The following is a 22598-nucleotide window of genomic DNA, read 5'->3' on the forward strand; positions in this document are numbered from 1 at the left end:
CCCCCCCAAAGGTGAGCCAAAAAGTGTTTCCGAACATCCGCTAAATCATATGATTGGAAATTAAAAAAATCGAGATGAATAGCAGTGGTAGACTAGTCTAAACCTTTTCGTTTTCTGGTTTAAAATTAAATGCAGAGCTCCCAACTGACCCGCAATTCGCGGGAATTAGACCCGCATTCTAACACCCAAACCCGCTGACCCGCACAAGCGTCCGAAAAAACCGCATTGTATTGTCAAGTATACATAAAAAATTTGCATCAAATTTTGACTTAGCAACCATCATTTCTTTAGCATTTAGCATAATAGAGTATAAAACCTCCTTAACAGCATCATTTGAACCTCAAATTAGCCTATAATTCTTTTCATTGGGGCGAGCAGCGAACATTTTCATGCCACGGGAAAGAATGAATTATCACCTACTATTCAATTTATTGATTTTACACACACAAAAATGCATATTTCTCAGAAAATTTTGGGTGACAAAAGCCTTTCTAAGTGCCACTATTTTACATGTAGGCATCACCGGGATTCCAAAAAAATTCAAAAGGGGAGGGGGAACCCCCTCCCCTTATACCCCTCCCCCAGGACGGCGATTCGTGGCATGGACCAGCATTTGCCTTCTCAAGAGTTGGGAGCTATGTAAATGTATGAGCATGAGGATTTACAGTATAACACCATTTTGCAGTTACAGGCTGGTTGTAAGAAATTTATAACCTATGAGAAATATTTTTTTGAGAAAGATGATCCCAACTTTGTTTTATAAATATTTTAGAAAATTACACCTGGGAAACATTTTTTTAGAAGGAAATTAACATCGCCATTGTACACTTTTGTCGCACCAAACTGCATCTGAGGGCAGTGGCGGCGGAACAGGGGGATTGGGGGCTCAGCCCCCAATGAAAAAGTTGAGGGGCAAATGCATGACAAGCCCCCCCCCCCCCCAATATTTACCAAGGCTCCGAAACGTGCATCAGCCCATTTTTCAATGCATACTTGTCGATCTGTCCGATGCACACGTATACTATATAGGTGTAATAATTTTAGTAATTGCTGGGGGACCCTCGGCCCGTCCCCTGGCTATAGACCACATTGTCACCCCAACCGCGTCTTCACGCCCCGTAAAAAGTGGAAGCAGTGAGTGTGAGTACCGGTAAGCGTAACACAACTTCGTCGTAGGCCAATGACTTGCCTCATTTCAGCCAGTTCTCCAACATACCCTTACTTAGTGGCGCAGCGTCCATATATACAGACAGGGGGCGGATGCCCCCCCCCCCCTGACGGACTCAAATGGACTGCTGGCGCCCTTTTCAGCTTTTCACTACTTTTTATTTATTCGAGATTATTGACTATTTTATTGCGCTCTCATATACCTATTGACATTTGTCATATTCTGTTGGTGTAATTTTCTGACAAAATGGCGACGACACCTATTTATTCTCCGTTCATCTGCAAATTAGCAAGGCCCGGAAGGGTCATTTCCTGCAATCTAGGGAGTATCTTTACTCAAAAATTTTCTGTACGCTCCGCGCCAACCTGTGGTGGCGCTCCGCTTAGATAGTGTCGAAAGCGTCCCACTGCCCTTACTACACTCAAAAACGTCTTTACGAGTACACTACGAGTAAGAGCTACTCTCTACTGAATATACAAATTACAATGTTTTTATAGACTATTACGTGCAATCTGAGAAATTGCAGGCTTGAGACCCATATTTTAGGGCTAGGTATTCTCAGCATAAAACACTCGGGAAGTGCCGTTTCCGGCCATCTGGGGGTTTGAAAAAACCCAAAATTTTCTTGTACGCTCCGCGCCAACCGATGGTGGCGCTTCGCTTAGATAGTCTCCACACATTAGCCCCCCCCCCCCAATAATTTTTCCGTTCCGCCGCGCCTGTCTGAGGGCATTCAGCAATAGAAATTTTCAAAAGGGGAGGGGGCACCCCCTCCTTAGACCCCTCCCCCATATCACTCTAATGCCACTTTGGCCCCTCCCAAACAAAGGCCCTGGATCCGCCAGTGTACCTAACTACTACTAATGGTCATGAATGCATTTATATTCCAAATGCATCCACTTTTAAATATTCAGATTAAATTCAAAGTTTGAAGAAAAGGTATATCTAAGACTTGATTTTATGTAACAACAACTAATGCAACAGCAACAATAATAATATAGTCGTCCGGCACTCACTAACCTTACAAGAACATATGCGATCTTACTAAATGATATACAGATATACTTTGTCATGGAATAGTTCAGAAAACAAGACATCACCTCATTGTGATGCACATCTCTAGTATCATTACATATACTTTGTCATGGAATAGTTCAGAAAACAAGACATCACCTCATTGTGATGCACATCTCTAGTATCATTACATATACTTTGTCATGGAATAGTTCAGAAAACAAGACTTCACCTCATTGTGATGCACATCTCTAGAATCATAGCATATACTTTGTCATGGAATAGTTCAGAAAACAAGATAGCACCTCACTGTGATGCACATCTCTAGTATCATTACATATACTTTGTCATGGAATAGTTCAGAAAACAAGACTTCACCTCATTGTGATGCACATCTCTAGTATCATAGCATATACTTTGTCATGGAATAGTTTAGAAAACAAGACATCACCTCATTGTGATGCACATCTCTAGTATCATTACATATACTTTGTCATGGAATAGTTCAGAAAACAAGACTTCACCTCATTGTGATGCATATCTCTAGTATCATTACATATACTTTGTCATGGAATAGTTCAGAAAACTAGACATCACCTCATTGTGATGCACATCTCTAGTATCATTACATATACTTTGTCATGGAATAGTTCAGAAAACAAGACAGCACCTCACTGTGATGCACATCTCTAGTATCATTACATATACTATACTTTGTCATGGAATAGTTCAGAAAACAAGACAGCACCTCATTGTGATGCACATCTCTAGTATCATAGCATATACTTTGTCATGGAAAAGTTCAGAAAACAAGACATCACCTCATTGTGATGCACATCTCTAGTATCATTACATATACTTTGTCATGGAATAGTTCAGAAAACAAGATAGCACCTCATTGTGATGCACATCTCTAGTATCATTACATATACTTTGTCATGGAATAGTTCAGAAACCAGGCCTTAACCTCATTGTGATGCACATCTCTAGTATCATAGCATATACTTTGTCATGGAAAAGTTCAGAAAACAAGACATCACCTCATTGTGATGCACATCTCTAGTATCATAGCATATATTTTGTCATGGAATAGTTCAGAAAACAAGAATTCACCTCATTGTGATGCACATCTCTAGTATCATAGCATATACTTTGTCATGGAATAGTTCAGAAAACAAGACAGCACCTCACTGTGATGCACATCTCTTTTGTCATGGAATAGGTCAGAAAACAAGACAGCACCTCAGTGTGATGCACATCTCTAGTATCATAGCATATACTTTGTCATGGAATAGTTCAGAAAACAAGACAGCACCTCACTGTGATGCACATCTCTTTTGTCATGGAATAGTTCAGAAAACAAGACAGCACCTAATTGTGATGCACATCTCTAGTATCATAGCATATACTTTGTCATGGAATAGTTCAGAAAACAAGACAGCACCTCAGTGTGATGCACATCTCTTTTGTCATGAAATAGTTCAGAAAACAAGACAGCACCTCATTGTGATGCAAATCTCTAGAATCATAGCATATACTTTGTCATGGAATAGTTCAGAAAACAAGAAATCACCTCATTGTGATGCACATCTCTAGTATCATAGCATATGCTTTGTCATGGAAGAGATCAGAAAACAAGACATCACCTCATTGTGATGCACATCTCTAGTATCATTACATATACTTTGTCATGGAATAGTTCAGAAAACAAGACTTCACCTCATTGTGATGCATATCTCTAGTATCATAGCATATACTTTGTCATGGAATAGTTCAGAAAACAAGACTTCACCTCATTGTGATGCACATCTCTAGTATCATTACATATACTTTGTCATGGAATAGTTCAGAAAACAAGACATCACCTCATTGTGATGCACATCTCTAGTATCATAACATATACTTTGTCATGGAATAGTTCAGAAAACAAGACATCACCTCATTGTGATGCACATCTCTAGTATCATAACATATACTTTTTCATGGAGTAGTTCAGAAAACAAGTGATGTACATCTCTAGTATCATGGAAATCACAGACATCAAGCTTAATGTCTTGCACATTTGTCCCTGAATAGTCTCAGAAATCCAAGTAATACCTTCAGTGTGATGCACTTCCATTGTGTCAAAGGTTAGTCTCAGCATACAAGACAGTTTGATGCACTTCCATTGTGTCACAGGTTAGTCTCAGCATACAAGACAGTTTGATGCACTTCCATTGTGTCACAGGTTAGTCTCAGCATACAAGACAGTTTGATGCACTTCCATTGTGTCACAGGTTAGTCTCAGCATACAAGACAGTGTGATGCACTTCCATTGTGTCACATGTTAGTCTCAGCATACAAGACAGTGTGATGCACTTCCATTGTGTCACAGGCTAGTCTCAGCATACAAGACAGTGTGATGCACTTCCATTGTGTCACAGGCTAGTCTCAGCATACAAGACAGTTTGATGCACTTACATTGTGTCACATGTTAGTCTCAGCATACAAGACAGTGTGATGCACTTCCATTGTGTCACAGGTTAGTCTCAGCATACAAGACAGTGTGATGCACTTCCATTGTGTCACAGGCTAGTCTCAGCATACAAGACAGTTTGATGCACTTCCATTGTGTCACATGTTAGTCTCAGCATACAAGACAGTGTGATGCACTTCCATTGTGTCACAGGCTAGTCTCAGCATACAAGACAGTTTGATGCACTTCCATTGTGTCACATGTTAGTCTCAGCATACAAGACAGTGTGATGCACTTCCATTGTGTCACAGGTTAGTCTCAGCATACAAGACAGTGTGATGCACTTCCATTGTGTCACAGGCTAGTCTCAGCATACAAGACAGTTTGATGCACTTCCATTGTGTCACAGGTTAGTCTCAGCATACAAGACAGTTTGATGCACTTCCATTGTGTCACAGGTTAGTCTCAGCATACAAGACAGTTTGATGCACTTCCATTGTGTCACAGGTTAGTCTCAGCATACAAGACAGTGTGATGCACTTCCATTGTGTCACATGTTAGTCTCAGCATACAAGACAGTGTGATGCACTTCCATTGTGTCACAGGCTAGTCTCAGCATACAAGACAGTGTGATGCACTTCCATTGTGTCACAGGCTAGTCTCAGCATACAAGACAGTTTGATGCACTTCCATTGTGTCAAAGGCTAGTCTCAGCATACAAGACAATGTGATGCACTTCCATTGTGTCAAAGGCTAGTCTCAGCATACAAGACAATGTGATGCACTTCCATTGTGTCAAAGGCTAGTCTCAGCATACAAGACAATGTGATGCACTTCCATTATGTCACAGGTTAGTCTCAGAACACAAGACATCATGATCAGTGTGTGATGCACTTACATTGTGTCACAGGCTAGTCTCAGCATACAAGACAGTGTGATGCACTTCCATTGTGTCACAGGTTAGTCTCAGAATACAAGACATCATGCTCAGTGTGTGATGTACTTCCATTGTGTCACAGGCTAGTCTCAGAAAACAAGACATCACGCTCAGTGTGACGAAGAAGAAGCATAGTGTCAGGCACTAGTCTAAGCACATGACCTGTGGTTTCTATGGTATGCACGGTGATGAAATCATTATTTCCTTATTTGTCACGTAATTCACTATGTCTTTTCTCTTGGTGAAAAAGCCTATCAAAATTGAATGAAAAGAAACTATTATTCACACTATGTGTTGTTACATTAATTCATAACAACTTCTTTTTGGACTTTCTGCAGAAGTAATTTGGTATTTCATGTGGTCATCCATGTGCCAAGGTGCCCCTTTTTCAATCTAATTTGTTCAACACATACTGCATGGTCTGATATGCCTCCTTTGATATTCCAACAAGATATAAAATATAACTGTGCAACCCTTGTGTAGCTAAGTGAACAGTCAGAACATGAGTCCATGAAAATCATTTTCTGAATCAGGGTTAACATGGTTGTTAACAGAAATAGGTGTATATGACATCATAACTCAAAGCTATCTTTGGAGCCTGATTCTAAGTGTCAGATTAGCCTCTATTTATTAATCACTATCTGAGTCATCACTGATGATTCCTCCCCGGAGATTTTCAAAAGGGTCAGCTGGACTGCTCCTTTCTTCATCTGATGAATGTGTGGAACGGACATTTTGCTTCTTCAAAGTTTCTTGCATGTAACGACTTTGGACATTGCATCTCTTTGTCCTCCCTGAAAACAAAAATTACAAGAATTATTGTATATGTTTTAATAGGGAATTATTGTATATGTTTTAATAGGGAATTATTGTATATGTTTTAGAAGCAGATTCTAAAAAGAGGTCATCATCTCATTAGAGCTTTAAGAATGTTCCAGACATAATAGATTGCTAAACATAAGGCAGTTGAATGGATGGATACATTAGCAGTTGTATGGATGGATACATGGATAGTTATATGGATGGATACATGAGCAGTTGTATGGATGGATGTGTGAGCAGTTTGTATAAGTGGATACATGGGTAGTTAAATGGATGGATACATGAGCAGCTGTATGGATGGATATATGAGCAGTTGTATGGGTGGATACATTAGCAGTTGGTATGATTGAATACATGAGTAGTTGTAATATAAGGAGTTGTATGGATGGATACATGAGCAGTTGCATGGATGGATATATGAGCAGTTGGTATGAATGGATACATGAGTAGTTGTTATTAGAGGAGTTGTATGGATGGATACATGAGTAGTTGTATGGGTGGATACATGAGCAGTTGATATGAATGGATACATGAGTAGTTGTATGGGTGGATACATGAGCAGTTGTATGGGTGGATACATGAGCAGTTGGTATGATTGAATACATGAGTAGTTGTAATATAAGGAGTTGTATGGATGGATACATGAGTAGTTGGTATGAATGGATACATGAGTAGTTGTATGGATGGATACATGAGTAGTTGTATGGGTGGATACATGAGCAGTTGTATGGGTGGATACATGAGCAGTTGGTATGATTGAATACATGAGTAGTTGTAATATAAGGAGTTGTATGGATGGATACATGAGGAGTTGTATGGATGGATACATGAGTAGTTGTATGGATGGATACATGAGTAGTTGTTATTAGAGGAGTTGCATGGATGGATACATGAGTAGTTGTATGGATGAATACATGAGCAGCTGTATGGGTGGATACATGAGCAGTTGATAAGAATGGATACATGAGTAGTTGTTATTAGAGGAGTTGTATGGATGGATACATGAGTAGTTGTATGGATGAATACATGAGCAGCTGTATGGGTGGATACATGAGCAGTTGGTATGATTGGATACATGAGTAGTTGTAATATAGGGAGTTGTATGGATGGATACATGAGCAGTTGTATGGGTGGATACATGAGTAGTTGTATGGATGGATACATGAGTAGTTGTATGGGTGGATACATGAGCAGTTGTATGGGTGGATACATGAGCAGTTGGTATGATTGAATACATGAGTAGTTGTAATATAAGGAGTTGTATGGATGGATACATGAGTAGTTGGTATGAATGGATACATGAGTAGTTGTATGGATGGATACATGAGTAGTTGTATGGGTGGATACATGAGCAGTTGTATGGGTGGATACATGAGCAGTTGGTATGATTGAATACATGAGTAGTTGTAATATAAGGAGTTGTATGGATGGATACATGAGGAGTTGTATGGATGGATACATGAGTAGTTGTATGGATGGATACATGAGTAGTTGTTATTAGAGGAGTTGCATGGATGGATACATGAGTAGTTGTATGGATGAATACATGAGCAGCTGTATGGGTGGATACATGAGCAGTTGATAAGAATGGATACATGAGTAGTTGTTATTAGAGGAGTTGTATGGATGGATACATGAGGAGTTGTATGGATGGATACATGAGGAGTTGTATGGATGGATACATGAGTAGTTGTATGGATGGATACATGAGTAGTTGATATGAATGGATACATGAGTAGTTGTTATTAGAGGAGTTGTATGGATGGATACATGAGGAGTTGTATGGATGGATATATGAGCAGTTGTATGGGTGGATACATTAGCAGTTGGTATGATTGAATACATGAGTAGTTGTAATATAAGGAGTTGTATGGATGGATACATGAGTAGCTGTATGGATGGATACATGAGCAGTTGGTATGAATGGATACATGAGTAGTTGTTATTAGAGGAGTTGTATGGATGGATACATGAGTAGTTGTATGGATGGATACATGAGCAGTTGTATGGATGGATACATGAGTAGTTGTTATTAGAGGAGTTGTATGGATGGATACATGAGGAGTTGTATGGATGGATACATGAGGAGTTGTATGGATGGATACATGAGTAGTTGTATGGATGGATACATGAGTAGTTGATATGAATGGATACATGAGTAGTTGTTATTAGAGGAGTTGTATGGATGGATACATGAGGAGTTGTATGGATGGATATATGAGCAGTTGTATGGGTGGATACATTAGCAGTTGGTATGATTGAATACATGAGTAGTTGTAATATAAGGAGTTGTATGGATGGATACATGAGCAGCTGTATGGGTGGATACATGAGCAGTTGATAAGAATGGATACATGAGTAGTTGTTATTAGAGGAGTTGTATGGATGGATACATGAGGAGTTGTATGGATGGATACATGAGGAGTTGTATGGATGGATACATGAGTAGTTGTATGGATGGATACATGAGTAGTTGATATGAATGGATACATGAGTAGTTGTTATTAGAGGAGTTGTATGGATGGATACATGAGGAGTTGTATGGATGGATATATGAGCAGTTGTATGGGTGGATACATTAGCAGTTGGTATGATTGAATACATGAGTAGTTGTAATATAAGGAGTTGTATGGATGGATACATGAGTAGCTGTATGGATGGATACATGAGCAGTTGGTATGAATGGATACATGAGTAGTTGTTATTAGAGGAGTTGTATGGATGGATACATGAGTAGTTGTATGGGTGGATACATGAGCAGTTGTATGGATGGATACATGAGCAGTTGTATGGATGGATACATGAGTAGTTGTTATTAGAGGAGTTGTATGGATGGATACATGAGGAGTTGTATGGATGGATACATGAGCAGTTGTATGGGTGGATACATTAGCAGTTGGTATGATTGAATACATGAGTAGTTGTAATATAAGGAGTTGTATGGATGGATACATGAGTAGCTGTATGGATGGATACATGAGCAGTTGATATGAATGGATACATGAGTAGTTGTTATTAGAGGAGTTGTATGGATGGATGGATACATGAGTAGTTGTATGGATGGATACACCTCTTTCGTAGTGTATCTTGTTAACTACCACTGTTACACCTCTTGCATAGTTTGTCTCCTTCAACTACCACTGTAACCACTGTTAATTTGTTAAAAGTTATTACTGTTTACCTCTTGATGGGGACTGCACAATGATATTATCCTGATCAAGGGACTTTAGCTCCTCCTCCTCGTCAAATTTCTTTTTATATCTTCTACATTTTGCCAGAGTAATTTCACCTGAAAGGAACAAATGTTAAGAGTAATAAGACAGTTAGCAAGTATAAGTATTACATAAGAGAGCATGTGAGTAGTATGGCTACTGCATAACATTGAGATAATTCTATGTCAACCAAGAAATCATCCACTACCAGGAAGAAGGCTACATGGAATGAGGTCTCAAAGCACTTCACAGATGTTATATTAGCCCTGGTCGATTGAAAACCTGTCCCAGAGACAATCCCTCCAGTCGGCTGCAGTTATATACTGCGCCCAAATGACAAGTTACCTCACAGGTACCCATTTAACCCCTGGGTGGAGAGAGGCAATTGAGATGAAGCATCTTTTCCAAAGACACAACGTAATGAACTAGGCAGGAATCGAACCAGCAATCCTTTGATCCAAAACCTTAGCCATCTGGCCACCACTCTCTATCAAATATGGCTTATGTAACTTCACCTCAGCTCAGGTGGCTATACAAAGGTATAGTTACTTGGAATGGCTGTCTGGAATGACCATAACAACTGTAGCAGCCACAACCCAAACAGTTTATAACTTACAATTGAGCTCAGGTGGCTATCCATTTCACACTTTTAGATGATTAAGTATTTTTGACTAATTCTGAAAGGCTATTATTTCATAAGGAATAGTGTGGACTTCTCTCCTGAATAGAAAACACCTTACTTTACCAAACCTGGGCTCAAACCCAAAACTGCCAAGGTGTTAAGTATCGTTGCTTCTAATGCCTTTATCCAGCTGACCATGGCACTGATTCTAATCATAGCTCTGCTCTACAGCTTACCTCCAATACCAATGTCCCTGCTTCTAATGCCTTTATCCAGCTGACCATGGAACTGATTCTAATCATAGCTCTGCTCTACAGCTTACCTCCAATACCAATTTCCCTGCTTCTAATGTCTTTATCCAGCTGACCATGGCACTGATTCTAATCATAGCTCTGCTCTACAGCTTACCTCCAATACCAATGTCCCTGCTTCTAATGCCTTTATCCAGCTGACCATGGCACTGATTCTAATCATAGCTCTGCTCTACAGCTTACCTCCAATACCAATGTCCAAGCTTCTAATGTCTTTATCCAGCTGACCATGGCACTGATTCTAATCATAGCTCTGCTCTACAGCTTACCTCCAATACCAATTTCCCTGCTTCTAATGTCTTTATCCAGCTGACCATGGCACTGATTCTAACATAGCTCTGCTCTACAGCTTACCTCCAATACCAATGTCCCTGCTTCTAATGCCTTTATCCAGCTGACCATGGCACTGATTCTAATCATAGCTCTGCTCTACAGCTTACCTCCAATACCAATTTCCCTGCTTCTAATGCCTTTATCCAGCTGACCATGGCACTGATTCTAACATAGCTCTGCTCTACAGCTTACCTCCAATACCAATGTCCCTGCTTCTAATGCCTTTATCCAGCTGACCATGGCACTGATTCTAATCATAGCTCTGCTCTACAGCTTACCTCCAATACCAATTTCCCTGCTTCTAATGCCTTTATCCAGCTGACCATGGCACTGATTCTAATCATAGCTCTGCTCTACAGCTTACCTCCAATACCAATGTCCCTGCTTCTAATGCCTTTATCCAGATGACCATGGCCCTGATTCTAATCATAGCTCTGCTCTACAGCTTACCTCCAATACCAATGTCCCTTAGTTCTTTCTTTAATCTTGTCACTCTTTCATCTGCTGATGAGCAATCCTGGAACATTTTCTTGTAATTCTTTCTCTTCCCACAAAGCCAAATGCATCTTTTCAACAAAAGAATTTTGGTGTTATCCTTGTCATCCTGACAACAATAAAGAAAACCAGAGTGAAAGATAATAAGGTAAATTAATGTTCAAGAGGTGATATTGGCAGAAAACTGTCTGTTGTGACTGAGCAATGCACCTTTAAGCCTCTCTTATCAATGATTTCTAAGTCTCTCTTATCACTATGTATGAACAGAAAGTGAGGGCTAATAAAAAGTAGGCCATTGTACTCCTTCTGGTGGACTCAGAGTTCAATACAGGTATGTGTCTGTTCTCTGCCTGTACTCAAATGTCCCGGCCCTTTGGGAATTTGCTTCAGGTTTTCTAGCCAGGTTTTTATATTTTTCATGAAATGTGTAGTCTAAGAGTTACCTCAATTAGTGCACATGTAGTTTGCTAAATAAACAGATTAATTTCAATAATAAAGAAGCTAACGAGATGTAACACAGTGTATTTCCCTTTGCTTCCTCAGTAAGTCTGTATTATACATTATCTTTGACATGTTCTTAGTTTGTTAGATATTTTTGAGTTCAGTTTATTATAGTGATACCATGGATAGGGTCTGTAGTCTAGACTATTCTATATACATGTAGGGTAGCCTATAGGGTATATACTGTATGGTATATTAGATACATCATGGGCCTCCAGCAGTTATCATATCTATCTACATCTTTCTAAAAAGGCGCTAATCTCATCAAGAATGATGACAATCCAGTGCACTGCTGATATGGTTACATACAGGCAATTGCTATAGAAATACTTTATTTGGACTTTTAGCTTGAAACTAATTTAAACGTTGATGCCTTCTAAACACACCTCAGCATTTGATAAATTTCCCTAAAATAAACCACCAAATTTTGACCAGAACCTGCATTTCATGTATCCAGCCTTAGCCTCATCAATATTTGTTTATCCAAGACTTAAGTTTAATCTTTTTCCTCTTTGAGACTAAACTTCAATAAATCTATAAAAGTGAATCATCATAAATATATTATCAACTATGTGAGTTACTGGCAACAAGATGATCCAGCAATATGCATAACTAGAGAACAGAGGTCATGGTGACCATATATTTAACATTGTTGAGAGGGAGCTTACAGAAGAAATATTTTAGTTGAAAGAGGAGATCAACAAAAGTACCTCTTTTTTCTCTTGTATTTTTCCTTTCCTTGATGCTTCTTCTTCATTGTTTTCTTTCTCTGATTCACTGCTGTCATCTATTACTTCCCTCTTACATCCAGATTTATTTCTTCCCTAAGTGAAAGGAAATTGAGAACAAATTATTGTGCTACATTTGTCATTGAACAGCCCTTACAATAAAAGGATAATTAGTTTGATTGATATCTGATGTCCACAAACACATGCATGAATCTGTCATCTTGTTGCATCTAGTATGGCTTTAAAATGTAACATGTATAGAATGGTCCAACTACTGATCAACGTATTAGCTCTCCTGTTACAATGAAGGTACCCTGATATAAATGGGCGGGTTGTGCTTATAACTATGGAACTTCTTTCTCACCAGTTAGGTTTGCTATTAGCTGCAGGTGATGAACAGATTAAATTTATCAGCATTTTTCAGTTTGCTGTCATGGTCATTTCATGCATGCGTTTTACAAGAATAATGAAAGATATTAAGCTTTGAAAGAACACCAATCAGCATGCATACTGTACACATATTATAATCAGCAATGAGCAACATATGCATTTCTATTTATTGTTTAATAAATACAAAGACAAGATTTTACCTACAGTATCAGTACTGAAAAGTATTCTTAAGACTTTACTGATTGGTCTGTGTAATTAATAGCAATGAAAAGACATTCAGTTATTGATTTTAAAACAATGCTTTAAAGATTCTCAAGCCAAGCCCTGTCCAGATTTCTATCAATATTCAATAGCACAACCAATAATAACAGTTTTATTTACATTTGAATGTATTTTAATTTCCTTGGTTCTGTTTCTTAATCGTGTAATTTCCTTATGAAGAAATAATGTCTGAACTTTTCTAGCTTACTTACCTTCAATGAATGTTGTTTTTTTGACTTCCTGAGCTTCCTCTTACTGTTTTCTGTTGATGAAGAAAATCATTGTTTTGAAAAATCCCTTTGAACCATTTATTGATTTATATAATATATTTGATATCAGTTCATGTTGTCACAGTTGTCTATCTATGAACTTCAGGCACTCCAATGATCTAGTGGTCAAAAAGACAAAAATCATGTCAGTAAACTGACATAAAGTTTTGGCATGAGCCTAACATCATGATCTGCTTGGCAGAGCTTGTAATGGACACAGGTCTGTAAGATGGGTATAGCAAAAGCAAAAGATATAAACCCAAAACCCATATCCCCTCTACCATTACCCATTCTCTTCCAACTTGACAACCTCTCTCTTACATCCCCCTGCAGCCCCCCCCCCTAAAAAAAGTAAATTCATAGGTTCAACTATCTTGCATTGCTGTACAGTAGGTAACATTTCCAATAGTAACATGTACAGTATGCATAGCTGGACATGTCCAATAAGATGTGTTCAATAAGCTTGTAGGTAGACATACTTATAACAAATAAGTAGGTAAGGTAGTTTCATGTTCAGTTACAGTTTTGTATGTCATATATACTGTGTCCTATAGCAGGTATGTGTACTATGCAGGTACTGTATGTGTGTCACATATGTACATGTCTCTTTGCAGGTACAGTATGTATATCATGTACTGTGTCCTATAGTAGGTATGTGTATTATGTAGGTATGTATGCCATGTACTCTGTCCTATTGCAGGTATACATGTGTACTATGCAGGTATGTGTGTAGGTGCATAGGTATGTATACTATGTACTGTGTCCTATAGTACAGTAGGTATACTATGTTCTATTTTACAGGTAGGTATGTGTGCTATGTATTATAGGTATGTGTGCTATGTACATGCATTTGTTCTACTGTGTGCCATCTTTGTTTTTGTCCTGCTGATTGTCATGTACAGTACATGTATGTGTTTGTCCTGTGTGTGCCATGCATTGTACTGTTGTATGCCATGTTGTTTTGCAACAACATGGCATACAACATGACCCTGTTGTATGTATTTATATATTCCATGTACTGCATCCTTGGTATGTATACTTCGTAGGTATGTGTGCCTAGTTGTAGGTAAGCATGTCATTACATGTCCTAAGGTAGGTACAGTATGGGTAGGATGGTGACTTCGAAGTTCGGCCACTTAAGACTTAAAACACCCCAAAACTAAATCTTCTGGTCTAAATCACCAGAAAATATACTTCATATGGTGGGAGAATTGTGTTTTAGTACGATACACGGCCAAACTTTCTTTCCTGCAAACTGTTTTCACGTTGTTTTCCAAGAAAATTCTTCGTGATTGTGGAACTGGTATTTCTTTGCTAGAGTATTGCGAAGTTCGGACACGCAACCTACAGTGTGGCACTGGTAAAAATTGGTGGCGCTGTTGCTCTTTCAGTAATTATAACAGACTTCATAGATCTTCGTCATTTTATTGACAAATATGTAATTTCTTGCACACGGGTCATTTTGGAGAGAAAATAACTGTAGCTTCGTACTTTTTGGTGAAATTTGGCTCTTCCTGTAGGTTTTCATGGTGAAAATCGTGTATTTCTTAGGGTGCCCGAACTTCGCAGTATGGCGAACTTCGCAATACTGACTATACTATAAAAACCTTTTATTGTAGGCACGTGTGACACATTTGTGTTTGTGCTACGTGGGTTTGTGTGCCATGTCCTATGTAAGTAGGTGTGCTAAGAATATTAATGTAGGTATATGCCATTTATGTCCTGTTGTAGGTACAGTGTTCATGCCATGTAATGTCCTACGGTAGGTATGTTTACTACAGTATGTATAAACTATGGATACATGTGTGCTATACTGTAGATGTTTACATACTGTTGAAGGTATTCATGCAATGTAATGTATGTGTGCTACTGTATGTTTACATCCTATTGTAGGCATATGTGCAATGTTCCTACTACCATAGGTCAAAGAGCTAACTTTATCAAGGATGCAGCCTACAAAGTACATCTAGGATAAGAGTTTAAAGATACAAGTTGATGATACACACCATCATTTGATTTCTCTGTCTTATTCTTCTTTTTCTTCCATCCTGAACACTTTCTTCTGTTCTGACCAATACATTCCTCTTTGGTCTTAGGTAAATTTGTCTTCCTAGATTCAGTGAAGGGATCAAGTGTGCCTTTAACATCTACTGCTTCCTGTGAGATTTCATTTTCTTCATCCTCATCAGACCTCCCAATTTTCTCCTCTTGGTGCTGGAACATCTTAAAACCATTTTGTCCCTTCTCTCTCATTCCATCGCTATTAAGTCCATTATCTTCCTCTTCACCACTGATATGTCCCCTCTGTCCATCACTACTGTGTCCACCCTCCCCATCACTACTATGTCCCCTCTCTCCATCACTACTATGTCCACTCTCTTTCTCTCCATCACTACTATGTCCCCTCTCTCCATCACTACTATGTCCCCTCTCTCCATCACTACTATGTCCCCTCTCTCCATCACTACTATGTCCCCTCTCTTTCTCTCCATCACTACTATGTCCCCTCTCTTTCTCTCCATCACTACTATGTCCCCTCTGTTTCTCTCCATCACTACTATGTCCCTTCTCTTTCTCTCCATCACTACTATGTCCACTCTCTCCATCATTACTATGTCCCCTCTCTCCATCACTACTATGTCCCTTTTCTTTCTCTCCATCACTACTATGTTCACTCTCTTCACCGCTACAATGTCCACTATGTTTCTCTCCATCACTACTATGTCCCCTCTCTCCATCACTACTATGTCCCCTCTCTCCATCACTACTATGTCCCCTCTCTCCATCACTACTATGTCCCCTCTCTCCATCACTACTATGTCCCCTCTGTCCATCACTACTATGTCCCCTCTCTCCATCACTACTATGTCCCTTTTCTTTCTCTCCATCACTACTATGTCCCCTCTCTCCATCACTACCATGTCCCCTCTCTCCATCACTACTATGTCCACTCTCTTTCTCTCCATCACTACTCTGTCCACTCTCTTCACCGCTACTGTGTCCACTCTCTTCCACTCCATCGCTGATATGTCCTCTCTCACCGTCACTTCTATGTCCACCCTCTCCATCACTACTATGTCCCTTCTCTTTCTCTCCATCACTACTATGTCCGTTCTCTACCTCTTCGTCACAACTAAATTTATTTTCTACATCACTGTTCAGAACCTTCTTGTTCCCAGTACATTCATTTTCTGTCGAGGATCCAGTGGAGAGCCTTAGCTGCAAATCTTCACTATTGTTGCTACTGTCCCACTCACCGTTCACCTGTTCCCCCTTTTGTTGGTCATGCTCAAGTGGGAGTAATTCTGTGGATTTGTGTTCGATCACTTGTCTCTTCTTGAGGAATGGAGACTTCTTTTGTAGCAAAAGGGAGGCTAAAGTGCAGTCTAGCTCTGAGTCTGAATCAGAGCTGTCCAGGAATACTCTTTTACGCTTCTTGGCTGGCATGCTGAATACTTATTGTGAAGGAAAAATGAAGAGAATTTAATAAAGTTCTACAATGCAGGCATTCTGGATGATTCCAACGAGTCCTCAGTCGTTTCAGTTGTTCAATGAAAAATCCCAACATGAAATGAAGTTCATTAGCTTCACTTTACTTCAGAGTGAAAGTTTGTTTGGAATTGGTAAAATTGTCAACCTCAAAGAACTATATAACGAACAGTGCCAAAGAAGACTATTCAGGGATCACATTTTCAAACATCTTCCACCTTCATGTGAACTGAAAGAGTTGATCACTCTTACCTTCTCTCTTACAATGTTTTAAGAAAACCTTTGGCCAACCTACAGTACCCCACACTCATCCCGCCCTCGGCACTACCCCAATCTCAAAACCTTTGACCAACCTACCCCACACTCATCCCGCCCTCGGCACTGCCCCAATCTCAAAACCATTGACCAACCTACCCCACACTCATCCCGCCCTCGGCACTACCCCAATCTCAAAACCTTTGACCAACCTACCCCACACTCATCCCGCCCTCGGCACTGCCCCAATCTCAAAACCTTTGACCAACCTACCCCACACTCATCCCGCCCTCGGCACTGCCCCAATCTCAAAACAATCACGCACAAATTAGATTGTAAGTTACAATATATTCAATGCAAATAAAAATGACTTACTTATTGCATAAATACAATGAAACCACTTGACAGAGCTTGCCTAATGTAACTTACCATGATTGGACTTTGAACAAGTTATATTTGAAGTTTGAGGTCTGACTTGAGATGAGCCTTTACTTCAAGTTAAGTTGATATAATGTAGTTGGGTTAACATTATTAAGGTATAACAGTCACAATGTATGAAGAACAAAATCCGATCTAACAATCTGATCTACAATCCGATCTAACAATCCGATCTAACACTCCGATCTAACACTCCGATCTAACAATCCGATCTAACACTCCGATCTAACAATCCGATCTAACAATCCGATCTAACACTCCGATCTAACAATCCGATCTAACACTCCGATCTAACACTCCGATCTAACACTCCAATCTAACAATCCGATCTAACACTCCGATCTAACAATCCGATCTAACAATCCGATCTAACACTCCGATCTAACAATCCGATCTAACACTCCGATCTAACAATCTTGTGTACAGGATATCATAGGCGTAGGAGGCAGGGGGAGGGGCTGCAGCCCCCCAACCAAATATATTTGAAAACAGTCGGGCAAAATGCTAGAATTTTTCGGGCACCTACTGAAAGAAATCTAATTTTCAATATGTTTTTCAATGGTTAATCTTATATTATCATTATCATTGTACCGACTTCTCCAATAGTTCTAACCAATATGAAAGGGTAATAACACGGCAAATGATTGTATGTTATTGGCATGCGATGTTAGACTGTAAGCGATTCATGCCCATATGATATGCACATTAAAATGTTGAACGCCTGCGGAGCGCAGGAAAAATTTTTGTTATATATTTCGTCTTTACAGCCCCCCAAATCAAATTGGTCTCCTATGCCTTTATAGATGCAGGTCATCCAAGTTTTACTTTGTTGTTATTGCATTTCAGGGTTTACAGACTTTTACCTGAAATGACATTTGACCTATGTGTACATGCATGTACATACATAAATGACTGTTTGATTTCTCATATTTTAAAATGTAATTTGATTCCACTTTTGTGAACCTTGAGCAGTGACTTTTGACCTTTTGATCAACTGATTAGCGTTCTTGTTCACTAAGTTGGATCAACATGCCATGTATGCTAATTCAAGCTTTACTTTTCAAGAATTGTTAACAAGGTATCAGACATGACCTCAAATTGACCCACACCAGTTTCAATGAGGACATTCTACACATTACTTGATGGGAATAAATACCAAAGTAATTCTTGTTAAGAATATCAACCTAACACTTTTAGGGTCATTGTGTTATATAACAAGCATACCAACTTATATGGGATCAGTAAAGCTGGTTGGTAGAATGGCAGTTATTACATTACCAAATCTGGTCAATCAGCATTGATTGCTGGTGACGTAGTATTAAAGAACCCTCTAACACCAGTTTCAAATGTTTCTTAAAAACCTGTAATACTTCACTTTTATTTTAAATCTTTCATCACCAAAACACTCATCAAATACTTTGAAAGGTCTATGCATAACTCTAAATTATGACTGCAATGCTCAGAATGTGGAATATTCTAAGTCTATATCATCTTCATTTCATAGACACAGCTTCATTGAGTACTATGATTGTTTACAGCTACAAATGTAGCCTAGGCCTAGAGTTCATTGATGACTCAAATATACTGTAAACCAACCCAGATCATTGAATTTAACTGCATAGACTTCCAGCTACCTTCAAACTTGTTGACATTGCATTTTTAGGTACTACTATAATTTAGAATCAGTTACCAGAGGTGTCTATTGAGTCTTGACCCTAACCTTGTCACTGTCACACGTATGTAAACAAAGTATGAAGTTCACTTTAAAGGCTATGCCTTCTTTAGTTGCTTAAAATTAGGAAAAGCTTACAAAAGCACTTCATCAACATGTACTAGAACTGCAAAATGAAACTGGGGGGAGGGGGGTGAGGGAAGGGAGAGGAAGGGGTAGTTCTGTTTGTTTTGTTTTTTTGGTTCTCTTTTCTATTTGTAAAGTTCTGTATTTTTTTAGGGAGTGTTACTACCCGACAAGCCCTTTAGGGTTTTTTAGTACACTTCCTTTCACAAGTTTTGTTTCTTACCTCCTTCTATGTCATATGTCATATATACTTATGTTGTGATAGAACAAAAATAAATAAATGAAATGAAATGAAGTGTATTTTACGTACTTCCGGGCACTGATTCTAAATCAGAGCCCATTTGTATAGACGAAACCCTTCAGGATGAGGGTTTCCTAAACTTCAGAAGGCCTTTGACAATCATCCTTAAAATATATGAAGCCTAGTACTAGTACTACTCCTAGGCCTAGTACTAGTAGTAGTACTAGTAGTAGTACTGTACTTACTACTAGTAGCATGGTGGGCTCGTAATTGACGCACTTAAGGATTGAATTGACGATGTCGGTCAACATAAAATCAAAATCACTCAACTGCCTGCACTTTTCATGTTTAGTCCCTCAGAAATGTAATGATCTCAAAATATTTATTGTTCTGTGCCTACGCAATGAACAATTGAGAAGAATTTGAACACAAAATGTCTGCTGTGTCAAGTTCTTTCATACCCCTAAATTGACACATTCGTCGATAAGCTAACTGTAGTGTAGGCCTAAGTAAACATCCATTGACTTTGGATGCTGTTTGCTATGCTCTGAACCTCTAAGCTTAGACAGGTCAGGTCCCAGAGAGTAGTGGTATCATATTGAAGTAATTTTGGTTATTTTTAGGGAGTAAGATTTCCAAATGTCCAAAAAATGTGTTAAACTGGGGGGGAGGGTGTTAAAAGCTTAAAAAAAATACCACAATTTGGTCAGCAAATAGCTGAAATGGATTCAAACTCATGAAATATGTAATTCTGCTTGACTGCAAAAAGTTTAGGTGGCCTTCTGTATCGTTGCAAGTAATAATTGAAGGTGCGTCAATTACGGGGGTGCGTCAATTATGAAGCCTTTACTATACTACTAGGCTAGTACTGCTCACCATAATTGAAATGAAAACAGTGAGACCCTCAAAATTCCACCCTCCTTCAAATGAAGGTGACAAACCAATGTCACATCACCGGATTACGTGAGAAAAATAAGTTCACATAACCGCAGGGCTAGCCTACTATCTATATTACCTTCACAAAATGTGTGTGACTAAATTGTAGTGTAGACCTAGTCCCTAGCCTTAACTTACTGCACAGTGCTATATTATCTTCAACTCAAGTACAACAATAGGCCGACTGTAGTGTAACTGTAAGTTTAGCCTAGCATACACTACTGGCCTCCGTACAGCCTGATTCACTGATCTACACTAACCCTGATTACCTGAGTGTAACGTAAGCAATTCTTTGCAGTAGGCCTCAATATATGTCGTCCACGAATAAGTTGCGGTTTACTATAACATAGAATAGGGTGTCAATTTTCAGATATGCTCTTAGTTAGGTAAGTGATGTTTGCGCTACTTCTCAATCTTACAAATAGTCTAATTCTCTTGAATTTCCGCGCGGTTTTTGGTATGTATGTCAGGGGTCGGTCACTGGCTATGGAACGCCAAAAGGGTAACAATAAACGATGATGATGATGACATAAAAACTTCTCCATCGGTAGGATTGCCAGCAACACGTCATATTTGTTTCACTACAGAGAAATCAATTTATTAATATTCTTATACTACTGCATATAGTAAAACATGTCATATGCAGGGACGTCTCTAGAGGGGGGTGTGGGGGTGTCTCACTCCCCCCCCCCCCAATCTTGGTAAAACTGACGAAAATTTGAGTGCGACAGTCGGAATTTCCGACTGTCGCACTCTAATTTTTCCGACTGTCGCACTCTTATTTTCATATATTCTTGTAATTTGTGAGTGACCTACAATTTTCGGTCAAAATTGACCTTTAATCAGTCATATTTACCACGTTTTCCTTGTCACATTGAGAAATTGTATCTCGCTATACTCCACCATACAAAACTTCGTATGATTTTGAATACTCCAAAAAAAATGCCTAATAAAACTACTGTACAACGTATACAATTAAAACGCTCAATGCTAATGTACGGAAGCTTAAATTTGCCATCAACATAAGAAAAGCTTTTCCCCATAAGGTGAAATTTTTCAGTAAATTGTTTAGATAACAAGATAAAAACTTATCAAAAAAAAACAGAAAAATGTTGGATTGCCTTAACTGAGCAATTGAAAAATTTTCTGCAAAATGTTTAATTGACAACTTATCGTATCTCGTCAACTCAACATTTTTTGGCAAAATGTTCAATTGTTCACTTCATTACAAATGCTCAGTTGGAATGAAGTGAACAATTGATTTTTATTCATGTGAGTGATAAATAGCCGCACCCCCCCCCCCCAAGAAAATAATATTAAGCGCGCTAGAAAAAGCACTGTATTTTTGGGTAATTCACTATGTCGTCGAATATAATTTGTTGAAAAAAAAGTGTTCCCCTTTGTTACATTAACATAGCCTTTGTAATTAGTAGTTTATGTAGCCTAGCAAACAGATAACTTGTACCCAGTTGCTTACTCGCTTAACCAGAGTGATTAATAAGTTTGTGAAGTGAGGGCCAGTGGTACAAATGTACCGAAAAAAAGTTCGGAACAAAAGTGCAGTCGCGAAAGATAGGGTGTCTGACTGACACTGACCGTATCGTTGACGAGTAGTGCGGGGGGTTGGGGGGTTGGGGTGGGGGGGTTGGGGGTACAAGGCAGCAGTCGGAATTTTCTGGCTCCAAAACCCATCCAGTTGGAATTTCAGCCACTACACCCCCCCCCCCCTACCAATCATCAGGCCTTAGCTACGTCCCTGGTCATATGGCATGTACAAAACGCATTATTCTCTCAGCAATGAACATACCCCGGAATGCATGTTTTTGTGAATTAGTTCCATAATGTTGATATAGTCTATACATTTATAACTAAATACAGTTACTTTCAATTATTACTCCTGTAAAACTGCAAAAAGAAAAGAAA

The 22598-nt window shown here is 39.0% G+C and overlaps 1 protein-coding gene across 6 annotated transcripts; it reads right to left on the minus strand.

Moving 5' to 3' along the window:
* Window positions 1-2095: 2095 nt before the first annotated feature.
* Window positions 2096-21154, minus strand: LOC139981676 (uncharacterized). 6 transcript variants are annotated; one of them, XM_071994255.1, is made up of 7 exons: window positions 20945-21154; window positions 15525-16966; window positions 13462-13511; window positions 12581-12694; window positions 11325-11478; window positions 9578-9685; window positions 2096-6368 (listed from the first exon to the last, which is right to left on the minus strand). In XM_071994255.1, the coding sequence occupies exons 2-7, from the start codon at window positions 16963-16965 to the stop codon at window positions 6205-6207; spliced, it is 2031 nt and encodes a 676-aa protein (XP_071850356.1). In that variant the 5' UTR covers window position 16966; window positions 20945-21154; the 3' UTR covers window positions 2096-6204. The 6 variants fall into 6 exon arrangements, with proteins under 6 accessions (XP_071850356.1, XP_071850355.1, XP_071850361.1 ...); XM_071994254.1 differs by having other exon boundaries at window positions 15525-16973; XM_071994260.1 differs by having other exon boundaries at window positions 15525-16973; window positions 21095-21141.
* Window positions 21155-22598: the final 1444 nt, after the last annotated feature.

This window comes from Apostichopus japonicus, chromosome 15 (genome assembly GCF_037975245.1).
Source record: "Apostichopus japonicus isolate 1M-3 chromosome 15, ASM3797524v1, whole genome shotgun sequence".
NCBI classification, from domain to species: domain Eukaryota; kingdom Metazoa; phylum Echinodermata; class Holothuroidea; order Aspidochirotida; family Stichopodidae; genus Apostichopus; species Apostichopus japonicus.